General features: G+C 48.6%; 1 protein-coding gene across 3 annotated transcripts in view; it reads right to left on the reverse strand.

Moving 5' to 3' along the window:
• Nucleotides 1–6,924: 6,924 nt before the first annotated feature.
• SEMA5B (semaphorin 5B) overlaps nt 6,925–19,823 on the reverse strand; it is a 119,070-nt gene continuing 106,171 nt past the window's right edge. For all 3 annotated transcript variants that reach the window (XM_073894456.1, XM_073894470.1, XM_073894466.1), the window contains 11 exons: nt 12,946–13,063; nt 12,623–12,804; nt 11,300–11,443; nt 10,942–11,089; nt 10,588–10,813; nt 10,169–10,387; nt 9,558–9,728; nt 9,318–9,455; nt 8,930–8,974; nt 8,278–8,483; nt 6,925–8,043 (listed from right to left, as the gene is read on the reverse strand). In XM_073894456.1, the coding sequence (XP_073750557.1) occupies nt 7,885–8,043; nt 8,278–8,483; nt 8,930–8,974; nt 9,318–9,455; nt 9,558–9,728; nt 10,169–10,387; nt 10,588–10,813; nt 10,942–11,089; nt 11,300–11,443; nt 12,623–12,804; nt 12,946–13,063 (1,756 nt within the window). In that variant the 3' untranslated portion in view covers nt 6,925–7,884. The remainder of the gene's footprint in view (nt 8,044–8,277; nt 8,484–8,929; nt 8,975–9,317; nt 9,456–9,557; nt 9,729–10,168; nt 10,388–10,587; nt 10,814–10,941; nt 11,090–11,299; nt 11,444–12,622; nt 12,805–12,945; nt 13,064–19,823) is intronic.

Raw genomic sequence — 19,823 nt, forward strand, 5'->3', positions numbered from 1 at the left:
GGGCCAGAGCAAGTTTGGGTCGATAGCCTCTGTCTCCAGATGACACGTACCAAATAAGACCACATTTTCTTTTTCTTTTTTTAAAAGATTTTATTTGTTTATTTGTCAAAGAGAGAGCGCACGAGCAGGGGGAGTGGCAGGCAGAGGGAGAAGCAGGCTCCCCACAGAGTAGGGAGCCTGACATGGGGCTCAATCCCAGGACCCTGGGATCATGACCTGAGCCGAAGGCAGATGCTTAACCGACTGAGCCACCCAGGTGCCCTTAAACTTTCATTTTGAATATAGAGGCTTGAATTGTATTGTATGACTTTGGAATCAGGACTTGGAAGCCAGGACCTCGTCGGAGAAGATCTGACCCCCGCCCAGGGGTACCTCCTCTTGCCAAGAGCACCTCTCTGACTACGTGGGGAGATTGTCTCCTTCCATCATCAATGGGCTCCTAACCTTGGATGCTTGAGGGTTAGGACTGATCTGCTCAGACACACAACTGTGATCCAGGGGGCCCTGTACTCTGGGCTTAACCATCCTCCACTGTGGCCCGTCTCTGCCATCCAAGAGAGGAGCCCTGGGTTTTGTTTTTCACTGAAACCTCACTTGCCCTGACAGGGAAAAGGGGCCTGGCTGTATTTCCTTCTCCCCGAGAAATGAACTTCTCATCGCATACTCTGTTGTTTTCCTCACTCTTAGGCATTCCCTTTGCTCCATGGAGCGTAGGATGTGAGTTCCCCTAAGTTAAATCCCAAACGGAGAGTTTCCCAGCCTGGAACTATCTTTACTTCTTTAGGGTAACAACTTGTTTAGGGGCTTTACTTGTTTAGGGTCACGGGCACCATGCAAGGTGTGCGGGAAAGACATGTGTCCCCTCCAACTCTACTTCCTTGAGATTCATGGTGGTGACAGTGACAAGACTCATTACTTCAGGGTTATTCATGCAAAGTCAGTGCAATTTTCATTTTTTAAAAAATCTGTAGTTCTGACTATGTAAAAAAATCCGAACATCTGTGTGTCAAGGCAGGCGTATGATCAATTAGAGAAATATTTCAATCTTTCTGACCAAGGATTAATATATTTATACATGAGAGTTCCTTTGTATACTTTATACACAAAGCAGCAGGGAAAAGATCACCACCTAAGAGAAAAAGTACAGAACACCTCCCTTAAAAAGTAGACATGCCAATGACCAATATGTGTATGGGGGAATTGGCCACTCATTAATATGTTTAAGTGAAAATTTAAGCAATTGCACGTTTAAAAAAAAATTGATAGCAAGCACATGGTCTGTCTGGGCTGAAATTCTGGGACCATCACTGACTAGCAATGTGACTTTGAGTAAGTTACTTAAAATTATTAAACTTCGGTTTCCTCATCTGAGAGTTGGCCTGCTAATAGTACCTTTGTTTTAGGATTGCTGAGAGATCCAAAGAAGGCATCATAACCCTATATGCACCAAGCTGTACTTTTGTTGTGTGGTTTCTCCGTACCTGATCAGTGTTTGGAAGGGATAGCACTTATCAGTGTTGGATATTAGGGTTAGTAGTAAGAAAATGAGAATACACTGCTGGAGGTAGTATGTTCTCATCAGCAAGAGACCTGTCCAGAGAAGTTAAGAGCCTTCACTCCTGGGAATTTATCCTAAGGATATATAGTCAGAGATATGGATAAGAGGTTCCATAAAAGTATTTTTTGCTAAAGAAAATTTTGAAACGAATGACTGGTTTCAATAAATTATGATAAATTTTTGTAATACAGTGATACATTTGTATAATAGAGTAGAATAAATGTATGTAATAGAATAGATAAATCTATGTAACAAATATAATTTATGTAACAGAAAGTTTTAGGCCAGCATTTTTCAAATATTATGCAAACTTTTCAAAGTAAACCTTCCTCAGTGGTGGTAAACAAATGAAATATATAAAAATTGTACTCTCTCTTTCAAGGGGTAAGGAGGGGGATACATTGCTACCTGTGGAGTTCGCTAAACAAGGCCCTCTCTCCACTCCCTGACCCATTCCTAGGGCAGCCTCTGAAAGGGGTCTGGAGGCTCACAGAATTTTTAACAATGTGGGGAAATGGGGATATAATGTTACATATCAAAATCAGAATAATACCTCTGAAGCCAATAATACATTATATGTTAGTTGAATTTAAATAAAAACAAAAAGTTTTTAAAAATCTGAATAAAACCCATGTATGTAGTATGTCTTAATTTTATAAAGCACTCTCAAACTTACACACAACTATAAAAAAAGACCTCAGAAAGAACATAATGAAGTAATGATGGCTATTTCTTGGCTGGATTTGGGGGAATTTGTATTTTCTTTTTGTAAGATTTTTGTGTTTTTTTCCCCAATTTTCTTTTAATTTTTAAAAATTATTTATTTATTTATTTTATAGGGGAGAGGCAGAGGGAGAGGGAGAAAATCTCCAGCAGACTCCCCACTGAGCTTGGAGCCTGACGCGGGGCTCGATCTCATGATTCTAAGATCATGACCTGGGCTAAAATCAAGTGTCCCATGCTCAACTGACTGAAGCACCCAGGTGCCCCTCCCCAAATTTCTTTAATGAACATGTACCATAGTTATAATCAGGAAAAAAATCATTTAAAGTGTTTCATTCCTTTCTTTTCCAATATCTACCCAACATTCAGTTGGCAACAAAAATTAAAGCTTGTCCACTTGGTGATGCCTCCCCATGATAAAAAAAAAAAAGTATGATATATCTGTATTACAAGTTATGCTTAAGTCCATGTACAGTGTTTTATTTACTATGATTATATAAATATCATGGTGGCACCGAGTGATAAACAATGATTACATTTCCTTTTCTGTCTGCTCTTTTGTTTTACCTGGTGTTAACAATTATCTCATATTTGGAAGGAGGGGGCTGTGACAAGGACGGGACAGAAGAAGGGGATCTGGATTGTGTGAAAGTTCTATCGCTTGACCTGGATGGTCATTACAGAGGTATTAACCCTATATGCACTAAGCTATACTTTTGTTCTGTGTAGTTTCTCTGTATCTGTGTTTTATTTTAATAAAAAAAAGCTTTTTAAATAAATCATGTAAGAACCAAAAAAATGCCTTTTTTTCTTAATTTTCTTTGAACCCAAATTTAAGTCTTTCCATACAGTTTTATAAAATAACAGTTTTTTAAAGATTTATTTATTTATTTTAGAGAGAGACAGTGCACACACGTGGGGTGGAGGGGGAAGGGCAGGGGGAGAGGGAGAGAGAATCCTAAGCAGACTCTGCTAAGTGTGGAGCCCGACAGGGGCTCGATCCCACAACTCTGAGATCATGACCTGAGCTGAAATCAAGAGTTGGACACTTAACCAACTGAGCCACCCAGACGCCCCTAAAATAACATATTTATAAATCTTCATATGATTTTTCATACAAACCTGCCAGATAATCTGCCTGTTCATTTTTCCTGGCTCTCTCTGGGTGCATGCTATCTTCTTCCTACACTAACCTGGATTGTTGCCCTCTGGGCCTGTTGCATGACATATCTGTCCTCACCCCCTTCTTGTGTTAGGTCCCCTTTCCCTTGGATCCACATTTTGTTTTCTCTTGTTTTACTGAAACAAAAGTGCATGTGATATATATTTTTTGAGATTCTGCATGTCTAAAAATGTTCCACTCATATGACTCATAGTTTGGCTGGGTATAAAATTCACAACCAAGTATTATTTTTACTTCATAATCTTGAGGATAATTTCCACTTCATTCTCACTTTAAATCTTGTTTTTTGTTGTTGTTGTTGTTGTTTTTAAATATTTTATTCATTTATTTGACAGAGAGAGAGAGAGCACAAGCAGGGGAAGTGGCAGGCAGAGGGAGAAGCAGGTTTCCCGCAGAGCAGGGAGCCCGATGCAGGGCTTGATCCCAGGACCCTGGGATCATGACCCGAGCCAAAGGCAGCTGCTCAACTGACTGAGCCACCCAGGTGCCCCTCACTTTAAATCCTGTTAATAAGAGGTTTGTACCATTCATATTCCTAATCCTTTTTGTCTGTTGGAATCTTCTCTTCAAGGCTGTTCTTTTGAAATGTTATGTTTTTATGCCTCTTGGTGCTAGGTACTGATCTGAAGACCTTGTCTTTTGGTTTTGGCAAAATTTCCCATAGTCTTTCTTTGGTAATTTCCAACTGTGAGTTTTTCAATGGGCTGTTAGACCTTCTGGATCAATCCTCTAATTTTTTTTTTAAGATTTTATTTTTTAAGTAATCTTTACACCCAACATGGGGCTCGAACTTACAACCCCGAGATCAAGAGTCACATGCTCCACCAACTGAACCAGCCAGGTGCCCCAATCCTCTAGTTTTCTTATATTTTCTCTCCTATTTTCCATTTCTTTGTCTTTTTGTTCAACTTTTTGGGAAACTCCCTTTATTGTTAAACCCTTTTATTTTTTCTGCTGTCATATTTTTTTAACTTCTAAGAGTTTTAATCTATCCTTTTTATCTTGTTATTTCATGAATGCAGTATCTTATTCTGAAGAATTATGGTGTCTTTGAAATAGTCTCTATATATACCATCTCTGTTTTCATCGAGTTCCTCTTGGTCTTTCTTTCATGTTGGCACATTTTTCTCTGATGTCTGTGATGCTTATCTGCACATTCCTATTTATGAGTGAGGCACTGAAAGTTGACTGCTGGTTCTATGTACTTGGACACTGTTTGTTAATGAGTGTACTTCACTGTAGGATTGTTGCACAGGTGACCAGCTGGCTTATTTTTTCAGATTCTGTAGACTTAGTGTGCTTCTTCAAAGAATCATCTTCCAATCTCCTGCTTAGAGGAGGGGATGGGGGAGAAACTTGGCTGCCAGAATCTTGGAGTTAGCCAAAAAGGCAACTGCTGAATCCCACTGATAATCATAGTCTGTTTCTTAACCCTCTAGTTATCCAAACAGACCCTCACCACACATCCACTTTGTGCCTGGTATCTCCATGTCCAGTCTGGTTCAGTGCCCCAAGGGAACATACTTATTGTCCTCTGTGGAGGCAAAGGAGTAGTGACTTAGCTTTAAGACTAGAGAATGAAGTCATCTTGAGGGTCTAGCTGAAGCTTACACACGGATTTTCAACCAACACCTCATTTTTAGGCTCCCACCTTAACCCCACCTTCCCTGATACCAGGTCTTCCAATTTCTGATTCTTTCTGAAATTGCTTGGGTGCTTAGGTTTGACCCATACCCATACTTCATACTTCCCCCATACCATACAATCATACTTCCAGATGATTGCTGTTCCTCTGCTTTCTGTGTTCATGTATTATGATTTGGGATTATAGTTATACCCTAGTTTGATTGAAAATAGTGACAGCTTTTGTTTTTTTCTTCTTTGCTTTTGGAGTGATGTTGAGAGAAGAAATGTCTTCACACCACCATTTAAAATCCCTAAGTCTCTGCCTTGGTTTTTACCTATAACTGTGCTTATATTTTTGGTTTCCTGTATCCTCCAAATTTTCTACAATAAACATGTATTACTTTAATAATAAGAAAACACACAGAGAGAGTTATCCAAAGACAAGAAGGCCCAAGAAGGCCTAGAGAACCCAATCTTGCATTTCCCTTCCTCTTTTGCTGAGCCAGTTGGGCCTAAGATGGCCCCTCTTCTTTCATATCTCAGCTTCCTGACACTATGCAGCCATCCATGTGGCCTCAGGCACCTGTCGGAGAGAAGGCAGCCTCCAAGGAGGACATTCTTGGCTTCCTCATCCACGGGCCCGGCTGGCTATGGAGCAGCCTTTGCCAACCATGCAAGCTAATTTGCATGCAGTGTGGATCCCTTAATGCATTCTGATGGTCATGCATCCAAAGGCACAACAGTTTTTTTTTATAAAAAGAGAATTCAGTGTGGTGTGTGTTTGTGGTGTTTTGCCACTGCACCCATAGGTTTTCATTCCCACCAATGCCATTCCAGTCAATAGGAATAGGGGTGAGCATTAGCGAGGTTTTCTCCATTACTACTTCCTACACACCTGTCCAGTCCCTCCACTTGGACATATAAGTGACCCTTGTGAAGTAGGCCCTGGACCCTTGAACACTCTTAAGCTTCACTGCTTCTACCAGGTCTAAGAGAATCAGAGACCCTAAGATCTAACACCCCACAAAGTCCCATAAGCTCTGGACTTGTTATGTTAGCAGGAACCCAGTGAGAAATCCCAAAGCAGAAGTACTCATAGGTCTGCCGAGCTGTCTCTCATCAGGCTCCGCCCTGGCTTGACACTGCTACTTCCTTTGTCCCAGTAAGCACAGGGATTCCAGGACTCAGGCAGGTCCAGGAATGCTCTAGTCCTCCTCCTTCCCACTAGGATCACAGGCTTTAAAGCCTGACCTACAAGTAGAATTCTCTAGGAGTCCTAGGAGAATTGATCCAGCCAATTAAGTTGGGAAATTGCTCTTTGAATTTAACATGTCCATCCACTCATTTGTGACTTGGTGGGCTGAGGCTTTGAGGTTATTTTTACTTAATCCAGCAAAAACTATATTGGGCTTCTCCCACTTCACTGGTTTGTTCATTTTTTCAGTCAGTTTTGGTTTTTATTAAACTTAGCCTTATAAATACCTCATAAAATAACCTCATCATACTCCCCTGTTGGACTCACGCATTTCCATTCTGGAGCTATTGCCTAGAAGAGCTGCTAAGGGACCAGGCAGAAAAATCTCCAGTCGTGTTGCCTTTGGTGTGTACCTTGTGTCCCTACTTAGGAATTTGTCCCTAAAAGGGTTTAGAGCAACGTGTGTATGTACATATTCTCACAAGTGGGAAGATACCCTCTATGAAAATCCAATTCTATGTGGATCATTCCCTCCACCCTGAGAAGACCATCTATTACCCTAGTGCATTGCTCTGCTTGACTAGCGCACGCCAAGAGGAGCCCACACACATACGCACGAAGACAGAATTACATTTGGAGACCAGATATCATCTTTAATTAATAATGCCACAGCCCAACATCCTTTTTGTTGCCGTAGCATGTTGAGTGTGTGTGTGTGTGTGTGTGTGTGTGTGCGCGCACGTGCGCGCGCGCGTGCATGTGTGTGTGTTCCTGAACAGATGAAGGGCCCCAGAGACTCCCAAGCAGGTCTCGGCCAACAGCTCTACTGAGCAGCGACTGGAAGACAGTCTCCACAGCGGCACAGAGGGTGGACTCCTGCCTCCCTTTCTCTTGGACCACCTTTCCTGCATTCTGAGGGCAAAGCTGAGGCCTGTGCCAGCCAGACTAAAGGGCTTCTTAGCAAAGATCAATCTTCAGTCCCCAGCCCTCACTGCCTCTGACCAGAGGGATGTCCCTAGGCAAAGTACAGACTGCTAGGCAAAGGTGGACAACCTGGGCCAGCCTTGGTCCCCAGGTCACACTGGGGCAGCACCACAGTGGCCCGGCCCTGGGCGGAGAATCCAGAGCTTCTGGGGCCATTTGCTTAGTTCCTCTCACAGATAATCAGGGTGGATCCCAGGCGCTTCCTGGGGCCAGCCAGAGAGGGACAGCCTCGGCCCGTGAGGGCCACATGAGCATCATTTCCAGCCCAAACCTAAGAGCCTGCTGTCCTGCCATCTCCTCTCCAGTTCCTCACATGCCCAGTAGGTCCACAGCCCAGACACGGCAGGGGAGATGAGCACGGTAGTGGGTTGCAAGGAGGCCATGAGAGACCTGGGCTGAGCTGGAACTCCAGCCACGTGCCAGCCTGAAGCCAGCCCTCTCCCCCATGGTCACCGCCAGCCAGAGCTCTTTGAAGTCGGATGGGACCCCCAAGGGCAAGGCGGCAAGTTCTTGGCCTAGTGCAGAAGGAGAAAACCAAACTGGCTCCAACCGTCCCATTTCCACCTGCTCTGTGCCTTAAGAAGGCAAGGAGCCCAAGTCCCCAGGACAGTGTTATCAGCTGTTGGGGAAGCACCGTTGTCCAGGTGAGGCCTCAGGCCGGAAGCTGTGTTTGTTCAGTGGGCTGGGATAGTAGGTGGTTGTGTATACATTGGTCTGCTGCAGTGGGTAGAAATTGGCTCTGTCATCGGGGATCAGGTTATTCTTGTTCAGGGTCTGTGGAGGAAGGAAGGAACCAGAGAGGAAGGGGGAAGGGAGAGGTGGGGAAAGGGGACGGGCCAGGGCAAGGGGATCAGGAACCAGTCAGTGAACCAACATTCTGACCGCTGACACAGTTCACAGCACCACTGCGCCCTCCCCAGTGCCCAGCCCAGTTGCACCCAACCCAGCTCAGGGCCAGAACCACAGCACCCTTCACCCCGCACTCAGCCTCGATATGAAGGCTCCCACCTTGAACTCCATGGGTGTGTACTTCTCGTTCTTGGGGGTGCCCCCACCCTTGTAGTGCAGGTGGTTGGGGGTGGCAGGGTGGACGAGTGTGGATTCCTGGGACTGGCGCCGGCAGTGCTGGCAGGACAGGTACACGGCCAAGGTCAGCAGCCCAGAGCCCAGGAAGCAGGAGACGCCTGTGGCTACCAGGTGGACGAGACTGAACCCTGGGAGAGGCAGAAGCAAGTGGTAAGGAAAGGGCTACCACGAAGAGGAGAGACTCCACTCCTGATCGCCTCCCAGTAGGAGGCTCTGAGACATAAAGGAAAGGGCTTTGAAGCCAGACTCAACGGAAACAGGAAGGCTGGGCAGCCTGCCACCAGGGGCCTCTCTCACAAGACACCTGTGGTTTAGGTCAGAGGAGGGAACCAGACGGTGTGGAGTTGGGTGACTCTTCTTGAATACAGACTCGATGACTGCCTCCTAATTGGGGGGCAGAGATGAAACCTCCCAGACCCCCCTATATATGGTCCAGGGCAGGCAGGACCTCCGCAAGGTTTGTCTCTCTGGAGCAGGAAGTGGAGAGACTCCAGATTTCAGAGTTGGGCTGGTCTCCTCTTTGGGGAGGAGAGGTGGAAAGACAGTGTCATGAGGTGGGGCAAGGTCCTTTTACCTCCACAGCTGGTGGCCTCCTCCATGCTGGAGGCAGGCAGGATCACTGCAGGAAGACAAGCAGAGAAGAGTGTTGGGGCGGGGAGGAGAGAAGGGTCCCTCTGTGGCTAGGTATATCTCTAGGAGGGCCCCTGGGTCAGCACTGAGCCATGAGACATGGTCTGGGGGCCTTCATTCCCCCACTCTGTCCCCACTCAGACCTTGTCTCTATGAGGGGTCAGCCCATTCACTAGAGAAGAAGGGGCAAAAGCCCGAAGTATGTGCACCTCCCACCCTGGTGTTCCATCCTAGACCCACTAAGATTCTTCAGAAGGGGAAGGAAGCTGGGGGCACAGGGTGGGAAGGGTTGGTGCGAAGGTGCTGGCTTAAGGACCTACGGGGAATCTCACCGTAAGGGCAGGGGCGGCTCTCGCTGCTGTTACCGGCACAGGCGCTGGGCCCTGGGACCAGCTCTTCACAGTGTCGGCTGCGGCTTTGGGCTCCGTCCTCCGTGCATGCACTCCACTCAGACCACGGTGACCAGCCTTCTGTGGGTTGTGGGCTCAGATGAGGTTAACCGCCCTGGGACCCCCGAGGGAGTTCAGAGGGACCCAAGGGGCTCCCCAGCCCTGGCCTGATGTTTTTGATACCTGGGCAAGCCTCTGTAGCACACAGTGCCTCCTCTGTGTGCAGACCAAGACAGATGTCCTCGCCTGGGGAGGGCGCAGGGCTGGTGCAGGAACGTGTGCGTTGATAGTGGCCTCCACCACAGGAGGCTGAGCACGGGGACCACGAGGTCCAGCAGGACCAGGCACCCCGCACTGCAAGGGGACAGGGTGTGTGAAAGGGGCTGCAGGTGCAGGCAGGGCCCAAGACACTTCTTCTACCCTATCCCAAGCTAGGCCACGCTGCCCTGGACCACCCTGAGCCCATCCTCTGCACCCCCCTCAGCCCACTGTTAGGGACTGCCCCTTCCTCCTGAGGGGTGCAGGGGGAAATGCTGGCTGCAGAGGAGACACCAAAAACCAACTCTACCTCAAATCAAGCCTCTTATCTGGCTAACCCATTAGGGGAGAGAAAATAAGTGACAAGGAAGACAAGGAGAGGCCGTGCTCGGTGGGAGAAGGGGCTGTGTCCATGGTCAGGCCACAGACTTGCTGTAGGGCCCACTGTACAGAGCTGGCAAAAAGAACTGGTCATCTGGGCATGAGGTGTGGCCTAGGGAGTCTCCTTGATGAGGGTTCCCTAAGCGCGGGGTCACCTGGACAAGCCTGGTGGTTACAGTCCTGGTACTCGGCGGCGTCGCCTATACATGGCAGGCCTCCGTGGCGGGGCTCCGGGTTCGTGCACGTTCTCTTGCGGACGCGGAAGCCCAGCTCGCAGTCCCGGGAGCAGGACGACCACGGGCCCCACGCGGCCCAGCCCCCGCTCACCGAGTGCGGGGAGGTGCCCCCGCTGCGCAGGAGATCCTCCACCAGGGCTGGGTGGGGCACGGGTGGGGAGACTGGCCTCAGTGATGAGCACACCATCGGCCCCACTCCTGCCCCACAGGCCTCCGGCTTCTTCCAAACCACACGATCCACCGCCCCCCCCCTCCCCCGAGCCCTGTCCGACTCCCAGCCTCCCCCAGCCCGGCGCCAGCGCCCGGCGCCTGGGAGGGAGCGGGGCAAGGCGCTGTACCGTCTGTGTCGCAGGTTCCCGAGCCGTCCGCGGGGCAGGTTCTGGTCTCCGTCCTCCTCCGGCCAAACTGCAGACCGTGGGGGTCCGGCAGGGGCGCGCGGCACGTGAAGCGGAAGCGCTGCTCCTGCCGCGCCCCACCCTGAGTCACGTTCACGGGCAGCCACGGCGTCCACGGTGTGTTGCGCCGCACTTCCGGGCAGCCCTCGGGGTTGCACGTCTTGAACTCCTTCGGGATGGGAGCGGGTGCTGTGTGGTGGGCCTGCAGCCCCAGGCCTGGCCCGCGTCCCCGGCCCCCGCCTGCCGTCCCCTGGGGGCAGGTCCTCCGGCCCGCGCGCGCCCTCATCCGGGCCTCACCACGCTGCAGCCAGGGCAGGAGTTGCCGTTCTCACAGGACCGCCGCCGCGATTGCACGCCGCCCCCACAGTTGCTGCTGCACTTGCTCCAGGAGCCCCACGACGCCCAGAAGATGGGCACCGGGCAAGCCGTGTTTTCGTTACAGAACCTGCGGGGAAGGGTGTGTGGGGGGAGCAGTCATCGCACTAGGGAGCAGGCACCCCCTTCCCTAACAGGAGGTCCCTGGGAATGCAAGCCTGGGAAGGACAAGTGTCCACTGGCTCACTCGGAGAATCCAGGCCACTTTCTAGGAGGCCCGACAAGTCTGGGACCGCAGGGCTAGCTTGTCTCAGAAACCTCTGGCCACACGCTCGCTCACCGCTCCTCGCGGCTCTTGCCCACGCAGATGCGGCCCCCGTGGCGGGGAGCAGGGTTGCTGCAACTTCGCTGCCGCACCTGGAATCCGATCCCACAGGACGTGCTGCACAGGGCCCACGAGGACCACGGAGTCCACGCTCCATTCCTGGTGGGGTCAGAGGGGACAGGGACAGATGATCCTCCGAGTCCTAGCTACTCAGATCTATCTATAGCTAGGCAGCTGGATTTTATATTATTGTCAGTGATAAGGGAAAGGGCAGCTCCCAACCAGGCCGGCTGTTTATTCGTTCCTGTGTTCATTCATTCCTCAAACATGTGTTTAGAGCCTTTTCCCATATATCAGGCTGTGCTCAGGGCTAAGGGTATAGAGGTAGGACCCAGGGCATGGAGATACTTGTGGGGCAAAAGGACACATTCTCTAGAAAAGGCTCTATTTGCCTTTGCAATATGCAACCTTTGTTCATCCTTCTTGGTTGTCCAACCCTTGCACTCAATCCCATTCTCTCTCCCCTGTTCTACAACACCCTAGGCTTTGCTCCAACCTCAGACACCATTCACTGTTGTCTACTTTGACTCCAATTTTCAAGTTTTGGTTCTATCCCTTACTGGCTATATGAGCCTGAGCAAGTTACTGAAAATTTCAGTGCCTCATAAAACTCGTCTTTAAAGTAAGGATAATGGGGGCACCTGGGTGGCTCAGTCATTAAACATCTGCCTTCGGCTCAGGTCATGATCCCAGGGTCCTGGGATCGAGCCCCCTCCCTGCTCAGCGGGGAGCCTGCTTCTCCCTCTCCCACTCCCCCTGCTTGTGTTCCCTCTCTCGCTCTCTCTCTCTCTCTCTGTCAAATAAATAAATAAAATCTTTAAAAAAAAAGTAAGGATAATGATTGTATTCCTACCCCATGAGGTTGCTTTGACAGTTAAATCAATACAGATGTATAGAATTGAGTGATTTTAAGAGAGCCCAAGGTCACACCTCCAGACGATGGCAATCCAGGATTGGCACGAGGTCTGCCTACTTGACCACTGCCCCATGCTGTCCCTCGTGTCTGGAACAGCAAGACTTATTGAGGCTATGGTCTGTGACTCCCGTGCCTGTCCAGCCTACCTGTTTGTATCGAGAGCCCCCACAAGGCAGAGACTTCTCTCTCACTAGAGTGGAGGGCTCATATTTTAGCCACCTCTCCAGTCCCCTGCACAGCTCTGGAGTGGTTTCTGTCCCTTTGCGGGAACACCTGCCTGGGGATGCCCCATTTCCTCTATTTGCGCCCCCCCCACTTCCAGGCCAAGGCAGCCGCCATTCAAGTCCTGTACCCCCACATACCTGGAACAGTTGGCGATGTGGATGGCTGGCCCCAGGCAGTCTCGGCCCCCACAGCGGGGTCGGGGGGAGTCACAGGCTCGGGCCCGACACAGGCAAGATCCTGAATTGTCCCCATCTAAGTGCTCACATGGTTGCCATGGTGACCACTGGCCGAAGCCCCCATCCTGAGTCACATTTCGTACCTGCAGATACACATCAAACAGGTCACACGAGGCAGGGATTGGGAAGGCACCAGGTCCCAGGGGACATGGGGATACCGATGGAGAGTCACAGCCTGAATCAGGGGGCAAGGTCCCAGGTGGGGCACATGAAAGGGTTCTCACAGGACACGCTGTTATGTTCTGGGTCCAGAGGCTCATGTTGGAGCTGTCCTCAAGCGTGCTGCAACGTTGCTGCTTCTCGTCCCAGCCACAGTATGGGTCCCGGGCCCCTAGGCACGCCCTGCCAGACAGAAGTCCTGAGACTCAAGCCTGCGGGCCTCCCAGCCTCACTCGCCCCCTCTGGTGCCCTTATCCATCCAGTTGCCCTCCACAGTAATAACTAAGCTCATTGAACACTTCCTGTGTGCCGGGAATCATTTTAAACACTCTACAAGCATGAATTAATTTAATACAACAATGCAGTGCGGAAGGTACTCTCATCATCCTTATGTTATATGGAGGAAACCCAGAGAGCCGAACAAGGACTCAAACCCTTGCTTTCCAGAGCCCACACCCTTAACCTTGCCTTCCCCAAGCCTGGGTGCCCCATGCTCCTCATCTAGAGCCACAGGAGAAGATGTGGTGAACAGAAATCCAAAGAAGTAGCGCCTCCCTGTCAGACATGATGATAATAGAGCCACAAAACATTAGTGATGGATTAGGGATGCTCTGGCCCAGTGGTTCTCCACCCTGGCTGCACATTGGAATCACTAAAGAAGCTTTTTAGAAAATACCAATACTGCCCCCACCCATAAGTCTCTGGGGGGTGGGGAGGTTTTAAAAGCTCCTACGTGGTTCTAATGGAAGCCAAGTTGAGAATTACTGGGATCTGCAATACAACCTTTTTGTTGTATAAAGGAAGAAACAGCCACAGAGAGCGAAGAGGAATTTCCCCTAGATCACACAGATTACACATGGCAGAGCCGGGGCTAGAGCCTAGGCTTCATTTTTTTTAGGAGCTTAGACTTCTTAACCACGATTCTTCCACCACGCTCCTGCCTCCCAGCTGAGAGTCTGACTTCGCCCACTGAGTGAACATAGGCCCATGCTTCAAAACACAGGGGACACGGAGGCATAGTCCGGGGCCTCTGGGGGCATCCACATGCTTGTGCTGCTCAGGGGCAGGGACCAGAGTCTAGTGCATCAGCATCATGAGAATGAATGCAGGCTGCCAAGAGAGGGGTCAAGGTCCCATGTCCCCTCTCCTGGGCCCTCAGGGCTAGTCTATCTGCAGTGACCCAGAGAAGGTAATGGTTCACACTCCAATGAATGCCCCGAATGCCTCCACTTCTCACGTTCTAGGACTCCTCTCTTCTCTTTCTCCTTCAGACTTATTCATTTTATCCTTCACAGTTTTTCTTTTAAAGATTTTATTTATTTGTCAGAGAGAGAGAGGGAGCGCACAAGCAGAGGGAGAGGCAGGCAGAGGGAGAAGCAGGCTCCCGCTGAGCAAGGAGCCCGATGTGGGACTCGATCCCAGGACCGTGGGATCATGACCTGAGCTGAAGGCAGACACTGAACTGACTGAGCCACCCAGGCGTCCCATCCTTTGTAGTTTTTAACAACAACGACAACAACAAGTTAAATCTGGGGGCACCTGGCTGGTTCAGTCAAAAGAGTGTGTGATGTTTGATCTCAGGGTCATGAGTTTGAGCCCCACTTCAGGTGTGGAGATTACTAAAATATAAATAATCAAATAAACAAAACTTTTAAAAACAATTAAATCTCTACTAGTAAGACTTCAAGGAGGAGAAAAAGAGTATGGAAATTATGGAATCAGGATTTGCTGTTCATTGCTGAGTAAATAGAGTATCAGATTCTGGAGCCTGAAAGAAGTTCCCTCTGCCCGGGGGAACCCACTGCCAACCCCAGGGGCTCCCTGGGTCCCTTCTGCCTCCTTTTCCCAACTTCCACCCCTTTTACCAGGCCTGGCTGCTCCACAGCAGTGGGCCTGCAAGAGAGGGTCCAGAGAGAGCACTGGGAGTGGGGGGAAGAAATTGGAGGCCAGAAAGCAGACAAGGCTCAGGTAAAGGAGGTGCTAGGCTGCAAGGAGGTGGGGGAGTCCACACCATGGCGTGACTCTGCAGAGGGATTTTTGATGGGCCAAAAGGGGCAAGGATGTCAAGGGTTAAAGGAATACATGAAAGAGTCAAGAGTTTTCTCCTTTTGTTGTTTCCAGGATAGAATCTTTCTTTCCTCTCAAAGCTTTAAGGAGAGTCTCCTGTCAGGTGAGTTCTTTATTTTCAGTGAGTTCAATGGACCATGTCAGGTTCCAAGACAAATGAGGTTATATGAGAGAGCTCACAAAGAAGGAGGTGGGGCTTCCCCTGTTGCCAGAGGAGGCTGAAGAAGATAATGCTGCCCCTTGCTCCGGCAGCCCATGACCTCATTTAAGGGAGGTGATGCCTGGGGCTTCAATGGGCAAGGGCCTTGCTGGACCCCAGCAAGTACCCTCTGGCCCACCCGGGAATCCAGAATGCTCATCTGTTACTCAAGAATCTGTTTCCATTTTATTCACTCAAGTACAATTGTAAATTGTACAATATAAGTGTGTTCATATTTTCATCTGAGATCAATGGTTTGATTTGGGGGTGTTTCACCAGCAGGATGCATCAAACTAGACACCGTGGGACTAGATACAGTACATATGCAAAGTAGTCCCAGCAACATGTAGTTTTGAGATTCTGCTCTCTGGCTGACATTTGGACCAAATTTGCTGCTAGCAAATCCAGCCAATCAGAACTCAATGAAGCCCGCTCCTGAGGGTATTTCCCTCAGCTCTCAGAAGGCAGTATCAAACTCCAGAAGCAGCTGTTACGGCACTTTAGAAGCAACATGAATTAAATGAAAGAGAGCCATGACTAGGGCTATACTACTAATAATAGTAATAAATAAAATTCTATTCATCAAAAACAAATGTCTGCCAGTAGAGAAAATGGAGAAGAGCAGAAAATTTGAATCAGTTTGTACAAGATAAAAGCAGAAGATTCTGGAGGAAAGCAATTTTGCCTCACGCTACTTCTTTCATGTAGGGTCCAAGGAGTCCATCAAAATCCTAAAGAACACAGGCAGCAACCTCTTTGACCTCAGCCGCAGCAACTTCTTCCTAGAAACATCACCAAAGGCAAGGGAAGCAAGGGCAAAGATGAACTATTGGGACCTCATCAAGATAAAAAGCTTTTGCACAGCAAAAGAAACAGTCAACAAAACCAAAAGACAACCGACAGAATGGGAGAAGATATTTGCAGATGACATATCAGATAAAGGGCTAGTATCCAAAATCTATAAAGAACTTCTTAAACTAAACATCCAAAGAACAAATGATCCAATCAAGAAATGGGCAGAAGACATGAACAGACATTTTTCCAAAGAAGACATCCAAATGGCCAACAGACACATGAAAAAGTGCTCAACATCGCTCGGCATCAGGGAAATCCAAAACCTCAATGAGTTATCACCTCACACCAGTCAGAATGCCTAAAATTAACAAGTCAGGAAACGACAGATGTTGGTGGGGATGCGGAGAAAGGGGAACCCTCCTACACTGTTGGTGGGAATGCAAGCTGGTGCAGCCACTCTGGAAAACAGTGTGGAGGTTCCTCAAAAAGTTGAAAATAGAGCTACCATACGATCCAGCAATTGCACTACTGGGTATTTACCCCAAAGATACAAATGTAGGGATCCGAAGGGGTACATGCACCCCGATGTTTATAGCAGCAATGTCCACAATAGCCAAACTGTGGAAAGAGCCAAGATGTCCATTGACAGATGAATGGATAAAGAAGATGTGGTGTGTATATATATATATATATATATATATGTATATATATACATATATATATATATACACATATATATATAACGGAATATTATGCAGCCATCAAAAGGAATGAAATCTTGCCTTTGCAACGACATGGATGGAATTGGAGGGTGTTATGCTGAGCAAAATAAGTCAATCAGAGAAAGACATGTATCATATGACCTCATTGATATGAGGAATTCTTAATCTCAGGAAACAAACTGAGGGTTGCTGGAGTGGTGGGGGGTGGGAGGGATGGGGTGGCTGGGTGATAGACACTGCGGAGGGTATGTGCTATGGTGAGTGCTGTGAATTGTGCAAGACTGTTGAATCACAGATCTGTACCTCTGAAACAAAAATACATTATATGTTAAAAAGAAAAAAAGAAGAAGATAGCAGGAGGGGAAGAATGAAGGGGGGGAACCGGAGGGGGAGATGAACCATGAGAGACGATGGACTCTGAGAAACAAACTGAAGGTTCTAGAGGGGAGAGGGGTGGGAGGATGGGTTAGCCTGGTGATGGGTATTAAAGAGGGCACGTATAGGGGCGCCTGGGTGGCTCAGTTGGTTAAGCAACTGCCTTCGGCTCAGGTCATGATCCTGGAGTCCCAGGATTGAGTCCCACATCGGGCTCCCTGCTCAGCGAGGAACCTGCTTCTCCCTCTAACCCTCCCCCCTCTCATGTACTCTCTCTCTTTCTCGTTCTCTCAAATAAATAAATCTTTAAAAAAAAAAAAGAGGGCACGTATTGAATGGAGCACTGGGTGTTATACGCAAACAATGAATCATGGAACACTACATCAAAAACTAATGATGTAATGTATGGTGATTAACATAACATAATAAAATAAAATAAAAAATAAAAAAATAAAATAAAGCTTATCAGAGGGGAGGTGGGTGGGAAGATGAGTGAAACAGGAGAAGGGGATTAAGAGTATACTTATCATGATGAGCACTGAGTAATGATGTATAGAATTGTTGAATCACACTATATTGTACACCTGAAACTAATATAACACAGTATGTTAACTTACTGGAATTAAAATAAAAATTTTTTTAAAAGACTGAAAAAAATAAATAAAAAAATAACCAGTTCTAGAAAAATTGTTCCCAGTTTTGACTGCAAATTAGAATCTCCTAGTGATCTTTTAAAAAGCTTTAGCAGGGCGCCTGGGTGGCTCAGTTGGTTAAGCGACTGCCTTCGGCTCGGGTCATGATCCTGGAGTCCCGGGATCGAGTCCCACATCGGGCTCCCTGCTCAGCGGGGAGTCTGCTTCTCCCTCTGACCCTCTTCCCTCTCATGCTCTCTTATCTCTCATTCTCTCTCTCTCTCAAATAAATAAATAAAATCTTTAAAAAAAATAAAAAATAAAAAAAATAAAAAGCTTTAGCAAACAAAATAAAAAACCCACCTATATCTGGGCTTTATGGACCAAAGTAGGCTGGAATCTTTTAAACGCTCCCTAGGTGACTCTAACGAATAGCATGGTTGAGCATTGCTGTCCCGGGCCACGTTGGTCAGGGTTCCCAATCAAAGAGATGAAGTGCCTTGTCTTCCCAATCCGTGACAGAATAGGAAAGGAGGGAAGAAAAACCCAGAGTGGATGCTGGCCCCAGCACCCCCACTCAGGCTCCCTCACCCTCTCACCCAGCTCTCAGTTCCCCCAGACTAGAAAGAGACCAGATTCTCCACAAACACGCCTGCCCTGCCCTCCCCTGGCCCTGGCCGCCTGATGGGGCTTACACGACTCCCCTGGAGCCAATGCTTGAGCTCTCCTCCTGTCCACATTTGCGGCTTTTGGCCAAAGACCACTCCAAAGCTTACAGAGCAGGGAATGTTCTTAAAATTAAAGCTCCAAGGAGAGAATTAAAGCGTGTCTGACTGTAAGAATGGGTAGCAGTTGAGAGTTCCTTTCATAACAGCAGCCATTAGACCAATAATATATCACCATGTCTTTTTTACTGCAGTGTCTCAAGCAGCCATTACAAAAGGGAACGGGTTCATTCCATGAGCTGGGAGGCAGGACAGAGAGGGATGGTGGAAGTTGAAAGCGGGCGGATTCCAGCACCCGGTAGCAACAGTAGCGCAATGGGAGCTGTCCAAGGTGGAGCCTGGGAGCAAGTGGCCATCATCTTAAATGATTTCCGGTCAGGGAGAGAGGTTGGGAGGAGACTCTCCGAGCCACCTTCCTGAGTGAACCAGTGTAGACACCCCCACGCCCCGTCCAGTGCAGCGTGAAAGGCACGCTGGAAGGAGGAAGGGAGTGTTCATGCATAAAACACTTGCTTTGTAGAGCCAATCAGCCGCTCATTCCCTCTTCCCCACCTCTTGTGAGCCCTGGTCTCTCTCTGGCCAGGCCAGGGTCCTGGTTATGTCCCACGGGGCTGAGATTTGCCTGAGCAAAAGGAGGGGGCTGGAGACAAGCTCCTGGATTCTGGGCAGTGGAGGGGGGCCTGAAAAGGACTCTGCCAATCCACCCTCATCCTCCTGCCAGCTTTGGAAGGAATGAGGGGAAAAAGCATGAAATGTCGATCCTAGGACACAGTAAAACCCTGTGACAACCCGCCCCCCAATAGCACAAATTCTGATATAGTGTGATAGTTGGCTTCCAGACTCTGGGGTGCACAGATTGGTGGTTACACGGCCTCACTCTGGTCATTTTATTAACTTTGCAATTATGAGACCTCACATTTTCAGATCCACCTAGAGCCTTATAGCAGCATCTCACTGTACATGTCAAGCGCTCTTATCCCAAATTCAGGAATCCAAATAGAGTGAAAGTATCAGACTCCAAACTGACCTCTTTCTACCCTGCTGTTCCACCTGGCCACACGACAAAACCTCCCCTGTCTCTTCTCTGCAGCATCATGTGAGCGGGGCAATGTCCCGGCATCTTCCTTTCTCTGGTTCCACTGCAGACCCCATTACTTCATATCTGGCCCGGAGCCACACTAGCTCACACTGGCCAACCCTCTGCCCCTTGACAATGTCGCTCACCGCTGTCTGATTGATCTTTATCAAACACCTATTCACTCCACTCCCCTGCTCAAAGACCACTTCAGTGCCCACAGGCGAAGGTTCAGATCCAATCCTCCCTTGGCATTCCCAGCTGGCCTCGGTCCCATTCCCCTCTCCTCTCCTGCACCAACCTCCTCTCAGGCGAAATGATCAGTGAGCTGAAGGATCAGTCCTGTGTGGAAG

Source organism: Callorhinus ursinus, unplaced genomic scaffold, assembly GCF_003265705.2.
Source record: "Callorhinus ursinus isolate GAN/ISIS: 27379988/994484 unplaced genomic scaffold, GSC_fseal_2.0 scaffold1, whole genome shotgun sequence".
NCBI classification, from domain to species: domain Eukaryota; kingdom Metazoa; phylum Chordata; class Mammalia; order Carnivora; family Otariidae; genus Callorhinus; species Callorhinus ursinus.